General features: G+C 34.7%; 1 protein-coding gene across 6 annotated transcripts in view; it reads right to left on the bottom strand.

Moving 5' to 3' along the window:
* Positions 1–712: 712 nt before the first annotated feature.
* The window catches only part of VCAN (versican), a 111253-nt gene continuing 97284 nt past the window's right edge, over positions 713–14681 (bottom strand). For 5 of the 6 annotated variants that reach the window (XM_021939521.2, XM_021939527.2, XM_021939526.2 and 2 more), the window contains 3 exons: positions 10491–10635; positions 2856–3038; positions 713–2710 (listed from right to left, as the gene is read on the bottom strand). In XM_021939521.2, the coding sequence (XP_021795213.2) occupies positions 2583–2710; positions 2856–3038; positions 10491–10635 (456 nt within the window). In that variant the 3' untranslated portion in view covers positions 713–2582. Of the gene's footprint in view, positions 2711–2855; positions 3039–10490; positions 10636–14128; positions 14217–14681 lie in introns of those variants that run through there. The other variant, XM_021939524.2, reaches the window with a different exon arrangement.

Below are 14681 nucleotides of genomic sequence, written 5' to 3'. Positions count from 1 at the left end.
CTATGATAATTTCAATGGGATGCAGCCAGTATAAAAACTTTATGTAGGCAAAATCCTGTCTACCTCATTCACTGGTGAATCTTCAGAGCCTATTACAGTGCCTGGCACACATTAAATACTTAAGTAATGAATGAATGAAAACTGAAGGAATGGATGGATATCTGAATGGATGATAACTTTATATTTTTGACAGTTTCTGATAATTATTTCCATATGATTTCCTCACCAGTAAATTAACCTCTTAAATGTGTAACAATCAGGGATATAATATTTTATATTTTTCTTGGAAATTCTGTGTAGGCTGTAGGGATTTCCTGCTTCTGCTACACACTAACTGCATGACTTTGGACAAATAATGAGCCCTCTATGCCCGATCCCTCATCAATCAGTAATGATGACCCCTGTTTCATAAGCTTGTTGTGATATATTACATGTGAAACACTTGCCTTGGTTCCTAGGAAGATTTCTGTGATCTGAGCTATCACTTTTTCCATTGCATATTTTTCATATTTGAAATTAATACATAGTATTCAGATAAAAACATTATCAGAATTATTATCGCAACTTTTGCGGGTATATATATAATCATTTCTTTGCTTGCCACAGAATCATTTCATCCAGGCTAGAAGCTTGCTCTCCATGATGGAACCAGAATGTAAAAATGTTGGTGCACATTAGGATTTAAAGTTGTAAATAACCAGACCAGTCACAGTGTAGTAAAAGAAGGATTTTAGGTTTCTTTGGTGAAACAAAAGCAGATATAAAAAGTTACAAAGATTTTAGATTTTCATTCACAAAAAAAAAGTCATTCACATTTTACACTATACACGTTATGATATAAATACAGGAAAGTATTATGTGCATTGTAATGAGAAAAGAAAAATAGAAACCTAATAGATCAACACAGTGTTGTTCTGTGCTCTAAAATACCTAAAGGTGGATTACATTTAATGCAACAACCAAGGGAACCTGCTTAAACATACTGTGTATTATTGTAGCTAGAGTCATTCCTTCTAAGCCAAAGAGGTTTTATAAAAAAGAATCAATATTGGGCCAATCTCTGGGTGCCCTTTTTCTCTTTTTCTATGTGCATTTTATTTTTTGTCTACTCTTCTTCAAGTTGCTCTAAACTGAAATTAGGGAAAGAGTCTTAATTTCCATTACAGGTTTTTCTTTAAACATTAAATTAAGTGGATAAGGATTCAAAGTCATCTTCAGCAGTCACTTTATTCAAATAATGGGGAGAAAACAGAATGGGAAGAGATGGGGAGAAATGTCAACACATACACTCCACCTAACAGGAAGAAATGCCCACACTATTTCTATGTATTCGCTCCTTTCTTAGAATGGGCAAACACCATTTGCTAAAAGCTATATACTTTTCCACTCTTTTCATAATAAACACTTGATGCATTCTATCCATCACATTATTTAATCAGGGACAAAGTACCTATATTATATGATTCCAAATTGTGTGAGGAAAGTAAAAGGCTAACACTGAAAAATAACTAGCATACTATGTTCATTTTCAGGTCTTAGGGAAAATAACATCCAATAAATTAAATCAGTATGGCTTACTTCATTTATTTATGTATGCTTCACAGCTGCAGCATTCATACATGAACATTCAAAACTTTATAAAAGATTAAAATGGTTATATATACAAAATTTCTTTTTTTTTTTTTTTTTTTTTTTTGCATGTGTGTTGTTTTAACAATCCCCCACCCTCCAGAGCCCTAGGTCTATATCCATATGAAATGCGTTGATCGGTAACCTTACGAGTTAGTGTTATGAAAGCCATTAAAAAGTAGACCTGGTTGAGTTAATTATTAGCACTTTGACCCCTAAAAAATGCTCCTGGTTACAGAAAAGTCCTCCATTCAGGCCTTTCTTGTAAGTGAAGAAAAAGGAATGCAGCAAAGAAGAGTTCCACATTGGAGTCCCTAGTTCCATCAGGATCCCATTTGCAGCCTTTAGCATCATGTAGAAGCAAACTGCACCTATGGCTGAGATGGTGCAATGACCTACAAGATTTTGTGTTTTCTAGCTGTCCAGGAAAAGCCATCTTCAGTCTTGCCGACAGTCAAAGAGCAAGTGAAACCATTTCCAGCCTAAACTACATAAAAGCAGCCGAACCAATGATTAAAGACCGCTAAGGCTCCATAATCATTATTAAATATGCCCAAACTCATTGTGACTTTTTATTTTATATACAGGATTAAAATCAACATTAAATCATCTTATTTACATGGCCATCGGTGCTGAAATTGAACATTTTAAATAGTACAGTAGGCTGGTTTACATTAAGAAATGGACTGCACTGGAGGCAAATAGAAAACTAAAGAAATTAGATAGGCTGGAAATGCTTACTTTCTGCTCTCATTTTCTTTCATTTTGTCTGCTGTCTTTTTGAATGCCAATACTTTCATTTAAAATGTTTTGGGAGCACGGCAACCCAAAATGACTGAACGTGGTCCAAAAATCCAAACCAACTGGTAATTACTTCTCGAGGTGATAGGAAAGGCACAGGAAGTTAGGACTTTGGCTGAAATGATGAAAACACATGTTCGCCATTTTAGGGATCAGCGCCTCGTCTCCTGCCACCTCCGGCTCCAACGATGATCATGTTTGGATGTATTTATTGAATTGTCCTTTGCTGATGAGGAATTTTTAAAGTATTTCATAGAATAAGTCCTTTGGTATGCAGATGCTACATGGAAGGAAAGAAAGAAAAAAAGAAAACACAACAATATTACTTGCTCCATACCCTAAACTGCCGATACCACAGCCGTAAAATGAAGGTGTCTAGTAGTTGTTATAGCACGGTAGTCCATTCTTTCTAAAGGACCACTTACGGTTCATGCAGGTAATTTTAGGTATAGCCCATCTTCCATTTCCTAGGCACCGGATGGTTGGAAGGTGACGTTGAATGAAACCATCTTTGCAGTGGTATCTAATCAGGGAGTTGATTTCATAACGAGGTTTCATCTTTCCAAAGGTCTTGGCATTTTCTACAACAGGGGGCTGGCCGCAAGCAACTAAAGGAAAGCAAATTGGGTTACTTCCAAATAATCTAAGTATTTCAGCTAATATGAGTCTCTTATTTTTCTCTCTTTCTTTATGGTACCAAAGTAAGCAACTTCATCAAAAGCAATCTTTCAGAATTAAGAATATGAAATTTTTCAAGAAAAAAATTTAATGTTGAGGCTCTGGGCCTACTTTAAATCTCAGATTATGCCATCTTGAAATTTGTTTTATTAAACAACCATAGGGCTAAATGGTCATACATTCGTCTACCCCTCTGGAAGGGCCACTTTTCTGACGAAAATTCCAAATTAAAAAGCATATTGTCTTCATCACCATCTGTAAGTTTTTATTTGTTAATTACCTTCATTGGGACAATAATGAATTTAACTATTACTATTACCTCCTTATAGAAACTTACAATCTACAGGCCGGTCATGGTGGCTCACACCTGTAATCCCAGCACTTTGGGAAGCCAAGGGGGGTGGATCACAAGGTCAAGAGATTAAGACCATCCTGGCCAACATGGTGAAACCCCATCTCTACTAAAATTACAAAAAATTAGCCGGGAGTGGTGGTGGGCACCTGTAGTCCCAACTACTTGGGAGGCTGAGGCAGGAGAATCACTTGAACCCAGGAGCCAGAGGTTGCATTGAGCCAAGATTGTGCCACTGCACTCCAGCCTGGAGACAGAGCGAGACTCCATCTCAAAAAACAAAACAAAACAAAACAAAACAAACAAACAAAAACCTTACAATCTACAATAACATTATAGTTTTTAAATATGGACAAAGACTCCTAAATACAAATATCTTTTAGTTCCATTTACGTTTATTTGCTCTATTTTGTCTTCTGTATTGGTACAAGAAAAAGAGATCGTAATATTCATGCCTGAATGTCATAAATACCTTAATGAATATAAATTTAAACCCTTGAGACAGGTAAATGAGGGTAAAGCTTGGAATTCTTAACGATCATTTTAAATTTACAATGAAAAATTATAAATATCAACAAACAGCAATAATATAAGTAAAAAAAGAAGTAGAAGTAAAAGATATCTTCATTTTAAAATTCAAAAACTTGGAAAATTGATTTAATTGAATTTGTGTTAACATAGTTTTATTCAACATTAGCACACTTATTTTAAATGATATACTTTTAAAAAGTCAACTTTGATTAAATTATTGTATTTTCCTCTATCTCTTTAATATGAATGTAACTTAAATATAATTTTCCCTAAGTGGAAATTTCTATTGTTTAAGAATTCTGACACCACAGGCCCACAAAAACATGCCACATTCTCTCATGAAATATTGTAAATATTCAGTGGGAAAATGATTATCAGAAACCTTGGTACCAAACATTTGAATGCCAACATTCTAATATTAAAAGTTTACAGTTATTAAATATATTTGCATATTCAGAAGACTGTTTACAACCATATTCTTTTGCAATGACAAATTTTGGTTTAATTTAAATGTTTGCTTCTTCTAATTTACCTCTGCTTGACCTCAATCTGGATACCTGCACAATTTTTTTTTTTTAACTTTTAAGTTCAGGGGTAAATGCACAGGCTTGTTATATTGCTAAACTCATGTCACAGGAGTTTGTTTTACAGATTATTTTGTCACCTGGGTACTAAGCCTAATAACCAATAGTTATTTTTCTAATCTTCTCCCTTCTCACACCCTCCACCCTCAAGTAGGCCCCAGTGTCTGTCCTTCCCTTCTTTGTGTCCCTATGTTCTCATTGTTTAGGTCTCACGTGTAAGTGAAAACATGCAGCATTTGGTTTTCTGTTCTTGTGTTAGCTTGCTAAGGATGATGACCTCCAGCTCCATCCATGTTCCTGAAAGGGACATGATCTCATTCCTTTTTATGGCTGCATCGTATTCCATGGTGCACACTTCTTTTATTGTAATATGAAAAGCCTATACTAGGGTCCAGCTAATAGCAAGTATCAGATGGAATAAGACCAAAGTGATAGAGAAGGTTAAAAATGATCAATTCAATAATTCAGTATACTTGATTTGGTGCTAACAAATTTGAAGTCATTTTTATACTTTTGAGGAAATAATTGTATAGATTTCTTCTAAACCTAAATATGAAGACTTATTAAAAAGCTAAAATAATTCAGTGAGTGTGGTATTGGCAAGGACAGGAAAATAGACCAGAAACAGATTTATACATATATGCTTGATATTTGAAAGAGGCAACATGGCAGAGCAGAGGGAAAGTGTAGTCTTTTCATTTGAACACTTGTGTATTCATACGGAAAAAAATAAACTTGGTTCTGTACTTCAGAGAATACATTAAAAATAAATTCTAGATGGTTGAAATATATAAACACAAAAGGCAAAACTATAAAACATTTAGAAACTATAGAATATCTTTATGACTTCAGGATAGTGTCAACCAAAATTAAGGCTGTTGAGGCAGAAATAATTTGATAAAGGTTTATTAGAAGCCAAATGCGAGGATCTACCTGGGAAGACACAACACAAAGTTGGGCATATTCCAGAATCTGCTACAGGTTGGAAGGCTTTTATGGGGAAGTTCAGAAGGGAGGCCAACTCCTCAGACCCGAGTTATGATTTTCATTGGAGGGTACAATACAGAGGTTATAATCATTGGCTACAGATTACAAAATACAAGCTAAAATGCTCTATGTGCAAAACAATCAGTAAAACCTCATGATTCACAAACAAATCAGTGTTTTTCCAGTGTCAGTAGGCTACATATTAATCAGTATGTCAACAGTTTAAGGAATTCATGATAAGATTTGAGGAACTCACGATAAAACTGTTTACTCAGGGACAGGATGTAAACCATGAATCATAAGACCTCCCCCAGGTGGATTAATTTGGAAGCCTGCCAATGTGACCTGTAGGTTATCAGTAGGTAAAGATTTCTTAAAATACAAAAAAGATTAGATCATAAAGAAAAAAAATCAATAAAATTAAGAATTCTGTTCATCAGAAAATATAAGGTAAGGGTGAACTCAAGTGACAAACTGGGAGAACATATTTGCAACATATAAAATTGTCAAGGGATTAGTAACCAGAATATAAAAAGAACTCCTACAAATTAGTATATATAAGATTATAAGTAAACAATTTTCAAAAATAACCAAAAGATATGAACAGAAACTTTACAAAAGTAGATCTTCAGGTGATTGATAAATACATGAAAAGATATTCAGCGAGACGTATCAAAAAATGTGAATTAAGTCACAAGAGATTACATTTTATACCCACCAGATTGGCAAAAATTTCAAAGTCCAATAGTGCCAAATGCTGGAGAAGATGTAGAGCAACAGGATCTATCACAGACTGTTGGTGGGAGTGAAAATTGGTACCACCACTTTGGAAAAAAATTTGGCTTTTTAAAGTAGATTTTATGGTACACATATCCTATGACTCAGCAACTTCACTCCTGGAAATATATCTTACAGAAACTCACAAAAGTTGACCAAGAACAAGTTCAAGAATGCTCATACAAACATTATTTATAAAAGCAAAAATAGTGAATATAACTCAAGTGTCCACTGACAGGAGAATTGATAAGTAAAATGTTGTATAGTCATACAAGCAATACAATACAGAAATGAAAACAAAGAACATGCCACTACATGCATCAACATGAATAAATCTCACAAACATAATGCTGAACAAAAAAAGAGCAAAGCACAGAATATATATAGTATGATTCCACTTATTTAAAGTTCAAAAATGTAAAAAACTAAATAATTTATTGTTTAGTGAAACAAGTGTATATCATAATAGAAAAGGGAAAAGCAAGGGAATTAAGTCATTATCTCAGTGGGAGTTGAGAAGTAAATGGATGGGACTGAGAGGAACCCAAGGGATATTCCACAGATGTATGGAGAGTATGCATTGAGGTGTTCTTTTAAAAAATATGCCTTTTGTATATATATTATAATTCTTTGCAAGTATTTAATAGTTAATTAAAAGGAGAACTACGTAGGTCTGTAGGTTTAAAATATCTAAAAACAGAAAAGGGTATCTTTTTAAAAAGCCTATAAACATTTCCAAACTTCCCCAAAGTACTGATTAGCAAAGAATTGACTGCACAAATATAAAAATCAGTGAGTAGGGGAGATAAAATACAAAAATAGGGTTTTTTTTTTTCTTCTTCTTCTTTAATGAGGTAGAATCAGTATTTTATAAAATTTGTTCTCCATTGGGAAATGTAAACAATCATGGTGTTTTTGTGAATCTTTTTTGGTATAGGGTAGTGGTTCTCAACGTGGGGCAGTTTACCTCTTCTGGAGACATATGGCAATGTCTAGAAACATGTTTGCCTTTTACAAGGCAGAGGGGATGTAAAAGTGCTACTGACATGTAGTATATAAAGGGCAGGGATTATGCTAAACATGCTTTAATGCACAGGATAGCCTCTTAAAATAAAGAATTATCTGACCAAAAATGTCAATAGCTCTGCTGTTGAGAAACCCTGCTATAGGAAAAAATAAAATAGGAAATGTAAGAATGTATAAATCATAAAATGAAAAGTATGACTCCAGGGACCATTTGGAGACAAACGGCAAACATGACATTTGGACAGAGACGAACAATTTAGTAAAGTTTTCTATGCTGGAAAAAGAAAAACAGAAAATACTTGATTTGCTATTTTTACGAATCCCATCGCAAAGGTGCTGAAGTAAGGGATATGGTCAGGAAAGCTTCTCATGTAGAAAAGGTATTGAGAATACGTTCTACCTTGGGCGAGAAAATAGCAGAGTAACGTACTCATTGCTAACAGCTGACTTTCATGAGACTCAGGCTTTGTGTATGTTAGTGTTCTCTTTCTTCTAATAGAATTTCTCATTATTGGGGTTTAAATCTTTACTAAAATGTTTATAGATTGTGATTTTTAGCTTTATTATTTTTGTATCCAAAGACAAATGAATCAAATAGGTTTATATTTTATATTTGTACTTTGTACTCTTATTTGAAAAGTCTGGGTCTAGGGACTAAATATTCATGTGATAACACCATTATTAATTGCAAATAGGTTAAAATATTTTACAGAATTTCTATTTGTTTAGGGAAAAAGTCTGTACAGCGTGCTTTAGAAATTGGCCAATGATAAACACACCTTTTAAAAAATTAGCTTTTAAAATACTTTCTGTTTAATGTTAACTAAACAATTCTCATAAAATTTACATTACACATGTTCTTGTTTTATCTTATAAATATTCAACTACAGATATAAGGATGGCATTTGTGTTCCATAGTTTACAAGCATAAAATAAACTTCTAAGAGAATGATTAAAAAACTCAAATGCTTTCTAAGGGAATGATTAAAAAACTCAAATGCCTATAATTGGCAAAAAACAGTGCCAATTATAATCCCAAAAGATACAATCTCAAAAGTCATAATCCCAAATTTTGAAATTCCTAAAGACCAAAATCCGTAGAGGTTAAAATCCCTAACATCTAAAGTCCCCAAAATCATAATTCTGAAATATGTTGAAATCCTGAAAGCCAAATTCTAGGGAAGGGATTAGTGCATTTTTGGTTGTATGCAGGATAGTTATATCAGGTCAGGAGGAATCATTATATTACCTTGTCATTGTCTTTATTTGGAAATTTAAATAATGGTTTAACAAGATGCATGTGGGTGCCAAGCTGCAAGGGGTAGACTTGTGGACTTAATTTTAGGTGTCAACATGAGTGGATTAAGGAATATCTAGAAACCTAAGAGAGCATTATTTGGGGCATGTCTCAGGGTATTTCCAGAGAAGATTAATGTGTCAGTGTGAGTGGATGAGGTGGGGAAGATCTGCCCTCATTGTTGATGGGCATCATCCAATCAACCAAGGGCCCAGAGAGAACAGATACAGAAGGTGAGCTGGTCTTTCTCTGAGAGCTGGGACAGACTTCTGCCACCACGGACATCAGAATTCCAGGCTCACTGGCCTTTGGATTCCAGGACTTACACACCAGAGGCCCCGCAGGTCTTGAGGCTTTCGGTCTCAGACTGAGAGTTACACTACTGGCTTCAGCTTCCTTCCTTGGTTCTCAACATAAAAAGGTTGAAACTTCCTCAATAAATGAAGAGATGTTCTTTTGTACATCTCCATTTATGAAAGATAAGATTTCTCAAGATCTTGGCTCTTTGAGCGACTGAACGTGCGGTGGTAACCCATCTCAGTTTTTTATCAATCTTGTGAAAAGATTTATGTTGTTCATCATAGTATTTCACATGACCACCGTTATAAAGCTGGTGCACATAATTACAACCAGAGTGATGTGCGTTCATACATTTTGGGTTTTCCCCAACTGCCATTAGTATACCTGAGTGCTTATGCTTGAAAATATATGTATGTTTTTATGGTCTATTTATTTTATTGTCTAAAGTGGCTTATGAAGCACGCTGTCATGTTTTTATATGTTTCTCTAATAAATCATCATTTTAAAATGTAAATAAATGTCTTAAAATTTTTTTCTCTTTAAAATAAATGTCTTTAAAATTTGTTTTTTTCCAGAACTCTATTTTCAGGCTTTTAATCCTTTGGGATTTCAGCATTTAGGATTATGGCATTTGGGATTGTGTCTTTCAGGATTGGGGCACAGACTCACATAAAACAAAGGAAGGACTCAATGAGGACTGCAATAAATGGAGATTGCAGCCCCAACCAAGGGAGGGCAGTGGTTCTCAGCTCTAGTACTTGAAACCACTGACAAACTTGAATATGGGCCACATGGTACCAGGTCTTCTTATTTCTTAAAAAAGCTAGACATCTAGATTTTAAAAATATAGACAAGCATTTTATTTTGTAATGTTCTACTCATCAAAATAAAAAAAAGAATTCTGTCAGGAGCGGTGGCTCACACCTGTAATCCCAGCACTTTGGGAGGCCGAGGCTGGCAGATTACAAGGTCAAGAGATTGAGACCATCCTGGCTAACACGGTGAAACCCTATCTCTACTAAAAATACAAAAATTAGCTGGGTGTGGTGGTGCACGCCTATAGTCCCAGCTACTTGGGAGGCGGAGGCAGGAGAATTGCTTGAACCGGGAGGCAGAGGTTGCAGTGAGCCAGGATCCCACCACCCAGCCAAGATCTCCAGCCTGATGACAGAGAGAGACTCCATCTCAAATAATAATAATAATAATAATAATAATAAATAAATAAAAATAAAAAGGTCTATTGTCCTTTGGGCTGGCAGTTGTTCTTCTTAAAGATATTACCAGGCAGCATTCCTACATTAATGCCACGTTGTTATCTTTAAGGACCTGAAATCTAAGGTGAGAACATTGCTGAAAACAAACTTTTCAATCGTTTTGGAAGAGTGAACTATTCCAGAGCAACGAGAGATGACATACATGGACATACCCAGTTTAGGTCTCAAACAATGAATTTGAATCACAAATTCCTGAATTATCTTTATAACTGAAATGAAGATTAAGTACACATTATTAACGGAGTAATCATTACCTGTTCCTTTCTTGCACGTATAGGTGAGATGGTAATTGCAGGGAACATCATTCCACTGGCCATTCTCATGCCAAATGATTACAACACAGTCTTCTCCAGCAGAAAAGAAGCTGTCTGGCTGGTTGGGCCTCCAATTCTCGTATTGCTGTCAAAATGGAGGGAGAAGGTAACTACTTGCTAGTCAAATAGTAACATAAGAGCAACGACGGTATTATATCACAATCTAATTGCAATAGACTCAACAATTTCTGTTGTTTCATATAGCTGAAATTATTTTGGTGGTAAAGAAAAAGACTGTTAAACTGTGAGTAGAAAATATATGTGTCTCAAAGTCTTTAATTCAACAAATGTCTACAATTTGGCAATGAGATATCATTAAGAAATTTTGGTCTAGTTATTCTAGATTTCTAAGTATATAATCAACCCTCAATTTAGGAAATTTCATCATATTATTAATTCAATAAAATTAATGGAAGTAGAACTAGAGAAAAAAAAATCTCATCATTTTAATCTTGTTTTCTTCTACCTCTTATGTGCACATATAAATTTATATAATTGTGATGATAGTTCAATTGAATTTTCAGCCTGTCTTTTCTTATCTTTACTACTATAAAGTACCTTTGTCTCATTTATTGTAATTGCTTTTCACCCAAATTCATCTATTTGGTTAAAAAAGTTGAGATAGTTGCAATACTTATTTTTTGTATCTATCTGACATACCTATGCTAATCATTTTATATACAGCTTTTCAGAGCTAGTTTGTTTTAGATGTGATTCTTATCTGTACCGTACAGTTGAGTTGTCCTTTATGATTTAATATGAAATGTTTTTAGTAGAAACATTTATGACATTTATGCATATTGATATAAAAAGATACGCCTTCAAAAGTAGATCTTACTATAGATTTTTTTTTGTGAAATGTATGTTGAGATCATTGAAAAGGATTTTATGGGTTTGACATTTCTCTGCTGGTTACCTTTATATATACGTGTGTGTGTGTGTGTGTATATATATATCCTACTCTGAGCAATAATATACAATTGGAAATATCTTTTGCCTTCCATCATATGTGTCATTCATTTAGCATCTACAATAGATGAAGCCCTTTTCTAGGTACTTAATATGCATTATCTCTTACCACAATCCAGCACAATAGGGAATTATTTGGACCTTAGAGATGTTACGCACCCAGGACTCTCTGGTTTAGGTTCATTTCTTTGTCACTTAAAAGATTGCCTCCCTGGCAATAATAATTATGTAAAAAACATAGTCGCTGTGCCTATTCAAAAATAACAAACTTTGAGAAGACGAAAATAATATTGCCCTATAAATAAGAGACCAGTTTCCTAGTCCTGGGTCCTCTTAACTAGAATGTGGTATGAGACAAGTTTGTTTGTTCAGTGCCTTTCTGGGTCAATTTGAGCATCACTTTCTCACCATGCTTTGCCTACTCTCATGCTTTATCATGTCTAGCATGACAACATTAGTGGTGACAAACTTCCAAAACACGCTAGAAATGCAGATTTAAATTTATGTGACAATGGCTAATATGACTGTCTTTTCTGGGCCTACAGATCTGTTAGTCTTTCCTTGAATTAAGTTTAAAGTAAGTTTATGGTTTGGGACAATAAGTTAAGTGACTTTATTTGGCAAAGAGAAAGTCAGAGATTAAAGTGTATATAAGATTTAAGGCAACTGTTCTCAATTCAGAGCATCAGTGAATGCAAAAATGAAAAAAAAGGAGGGTCCAATCACTCTTACTACCTACTTCCTCCCAACAGCACCATCACTATTTTTATGTCTTTTAAAATATATAATATGTCTGATCCATTTTACTGTATTTACCAGAGTACTATACTTAGTTATCTGCAGTGTTTTCAATACCAAATGTTTCTTTTGTGTTTTAAATCTTTTCCTCCTACCTATGAAACTGAGATTTGTATACCAATAAACTCTAGTTTAAAAACCAAAACAGTATAATTAATATACTAGAGGATGTCTGTAATCTTTCTTCTCAGAACAAGTGGTTTTCAAAACTTTTAAATATGGTAAAAAAAAAAAAAAAAACAAAACAAAAAACCTTAGATCTTAGATAAAATAATTTGTGAAAAGACCTAAAGTTTGAAAACCTGCTTTTCTTTCAGTCTTCTAGCTTTTTGTCTTTTTAGATTGTGTCCTCCTCAACCCTGCCAGAATTAAGACATGAGACAAGAGATCACTGCTATGTAAAAAAAAGAGTCTTTGAAGAGTGATAAACTTGCAAAAAACCAAGAGACCCTTAAGGAAGTTTTTTTTTTTTTTTTTTTTTTTTGCCAAAATACAGCATGAAGGGTGGTTTTATTTCTCGGGGGAAAACCTAATCCAGAAGTGAGGCAAATTTAAATCCAACTTACAGCCTAAATGGTCCCACTGTGTTACTCTCCAAATGGCCCGGAAAAGATGCTCAGGGGACCATACTCACTGAGGTACTCCTTGACTGGTAGGTCTCCCTGCAACCAGGAACTCACCTTGGCTCTGAACTGGGTTTCTAATTCTTTCCGTATTTTCCTTTTCGTTGCTCATTTCCCTCATCATCTCTCAGCCTCCACTCACCAAGCCTCCTTTTTACATTTTTGATACTCTCCTTTAGTAGATAATCAACAAAGCAGAGATATGTCATGTTCTGCCTGTTGCTGATACAGAACTAAGTTGTTTGTAATGAATGAGTTAAAGTAGGATAAAAATTTAAAACCAAAGAATAGGAATCCACTAAAACTAACAAAATCTATATTTAGTACTCTCTATGGTCAACGATTCCAGAGTTCGCCGAATATTAAATTTGGATTTAGGAGCTCAATATTTTCTAGCTTACTTTCCAACTAGTCTCTTACAGGAAACCAGTAATGTCCTCAAAGGTGGAAAATTTTCCAACATCCTAATACTATGTGTACACTGTCCATTATTCCCTCATTCTTTGTCCCAACCTACACTGTCCCATCTCCCTTTCTTACTTTCTTTTTCTTCATAACATTTATCATATTCTAACATCCTATATAATTTACTCACTGATTGCATTTTTTTCTCCCTAGTAGAATGTAAACTCATTGAGGACAGGGCTTTGGTTTCATTGGCTCATTACTGTCTCCTCAGTGCCAGAAACTATGTTTGGCACATACTTATGTTGTTTATTTATTTATTTATTTATTTATTTATTTATTTGAGACAGAGTCTCGCTCTGTTGCCCAGGCTGGAGTGCAGTGGCCGGATCTCAGCTCACTGCAAGCTCTGGCTCCTGGGTTTACATCATTCTCCTGCCTCAGCCTCCCGAGTAACTGGGACTACAGGCGCCCGCCACCTAGCCCGGCTGGTTTTTTTGTGTTTTTTAGTAAAGATGGGGTTTCACCGTGTTAGCCAGGATGGTCTCGATCTCCTGACCTTGTGATCCGCCCGTCTCGGCCTCCCAAAGTGCTGGGATTACAGGCTTGAGCCACTGCGCCCGGCCAGTTGTTTAATAAATAGTTTTGATACTTAGAAATAATGAACCACAGAGGGTGTTTCATTCTTCCCAATCCACACCAATCCCTAATCAAACATCCTACTTGCTGCTAGCAAATAGGTGAGACAGGCAATTACAGACATAGCCAGTGGAAGTAAATAACCTTTCTGGAAAACAGTTGGCAATGCATATCAGGAGCCTCAAAAAGTTCTTGCTTTTGGACTCCAAAATTCCACTTCTAAAATTCTGTACTAAAAAATAATCAGAGATGTGAATGACATTTTATATGAAATACTATGTTTATTAGCAGTAAAGGGAAAACAATTTATAGAGTAAACATATGTTCGATAAATTGATATAGCCAGACAAATAGAATATTGTATCACCATTTAACATTTTCTTTGAAGAATAAATGAAGAAATGGGGGAGAGTAAAAAGAAGTGTTAAATTATTATATTATAATGATCCAAAGTTTACTCATGCTCTCAGATACAGCTGTGTGTATGGGTGGATGTATGTGTGCATGTTTGTGTTTGCATGTGTGTGTGCATATAAAAGACCAAAAGCAAATGCGGCAAAATCTTCCAGAGTTTATGTTTGAGTGATATGAGACTGAGATAATATTTTATTCTATATATTCTTACTCTTTATATTTTCCAAGTTCTCTAGAGTGAGCATTATTTTTCTAATTGCTAAAAATGAACTTTATAAAATGA

This window comes from Papio anubis, chromosome 5 (assembly GCF_008728515.1).
Source record: "Papio anubis isolate 15944 chromosome 5, Panubis1.0, whole genome shotgun sequence".
Classification (NCBI taxonomy): Eukaryota; Metazoa; Chordata; class Mammalia; order Primates; family Cercopithecidae; genus Papio; species Papio anubis.
Note: the sequence above shows the minus strand (reverse complement) of the source record. Positions and strands in the feature narration are given on the sequence as shown.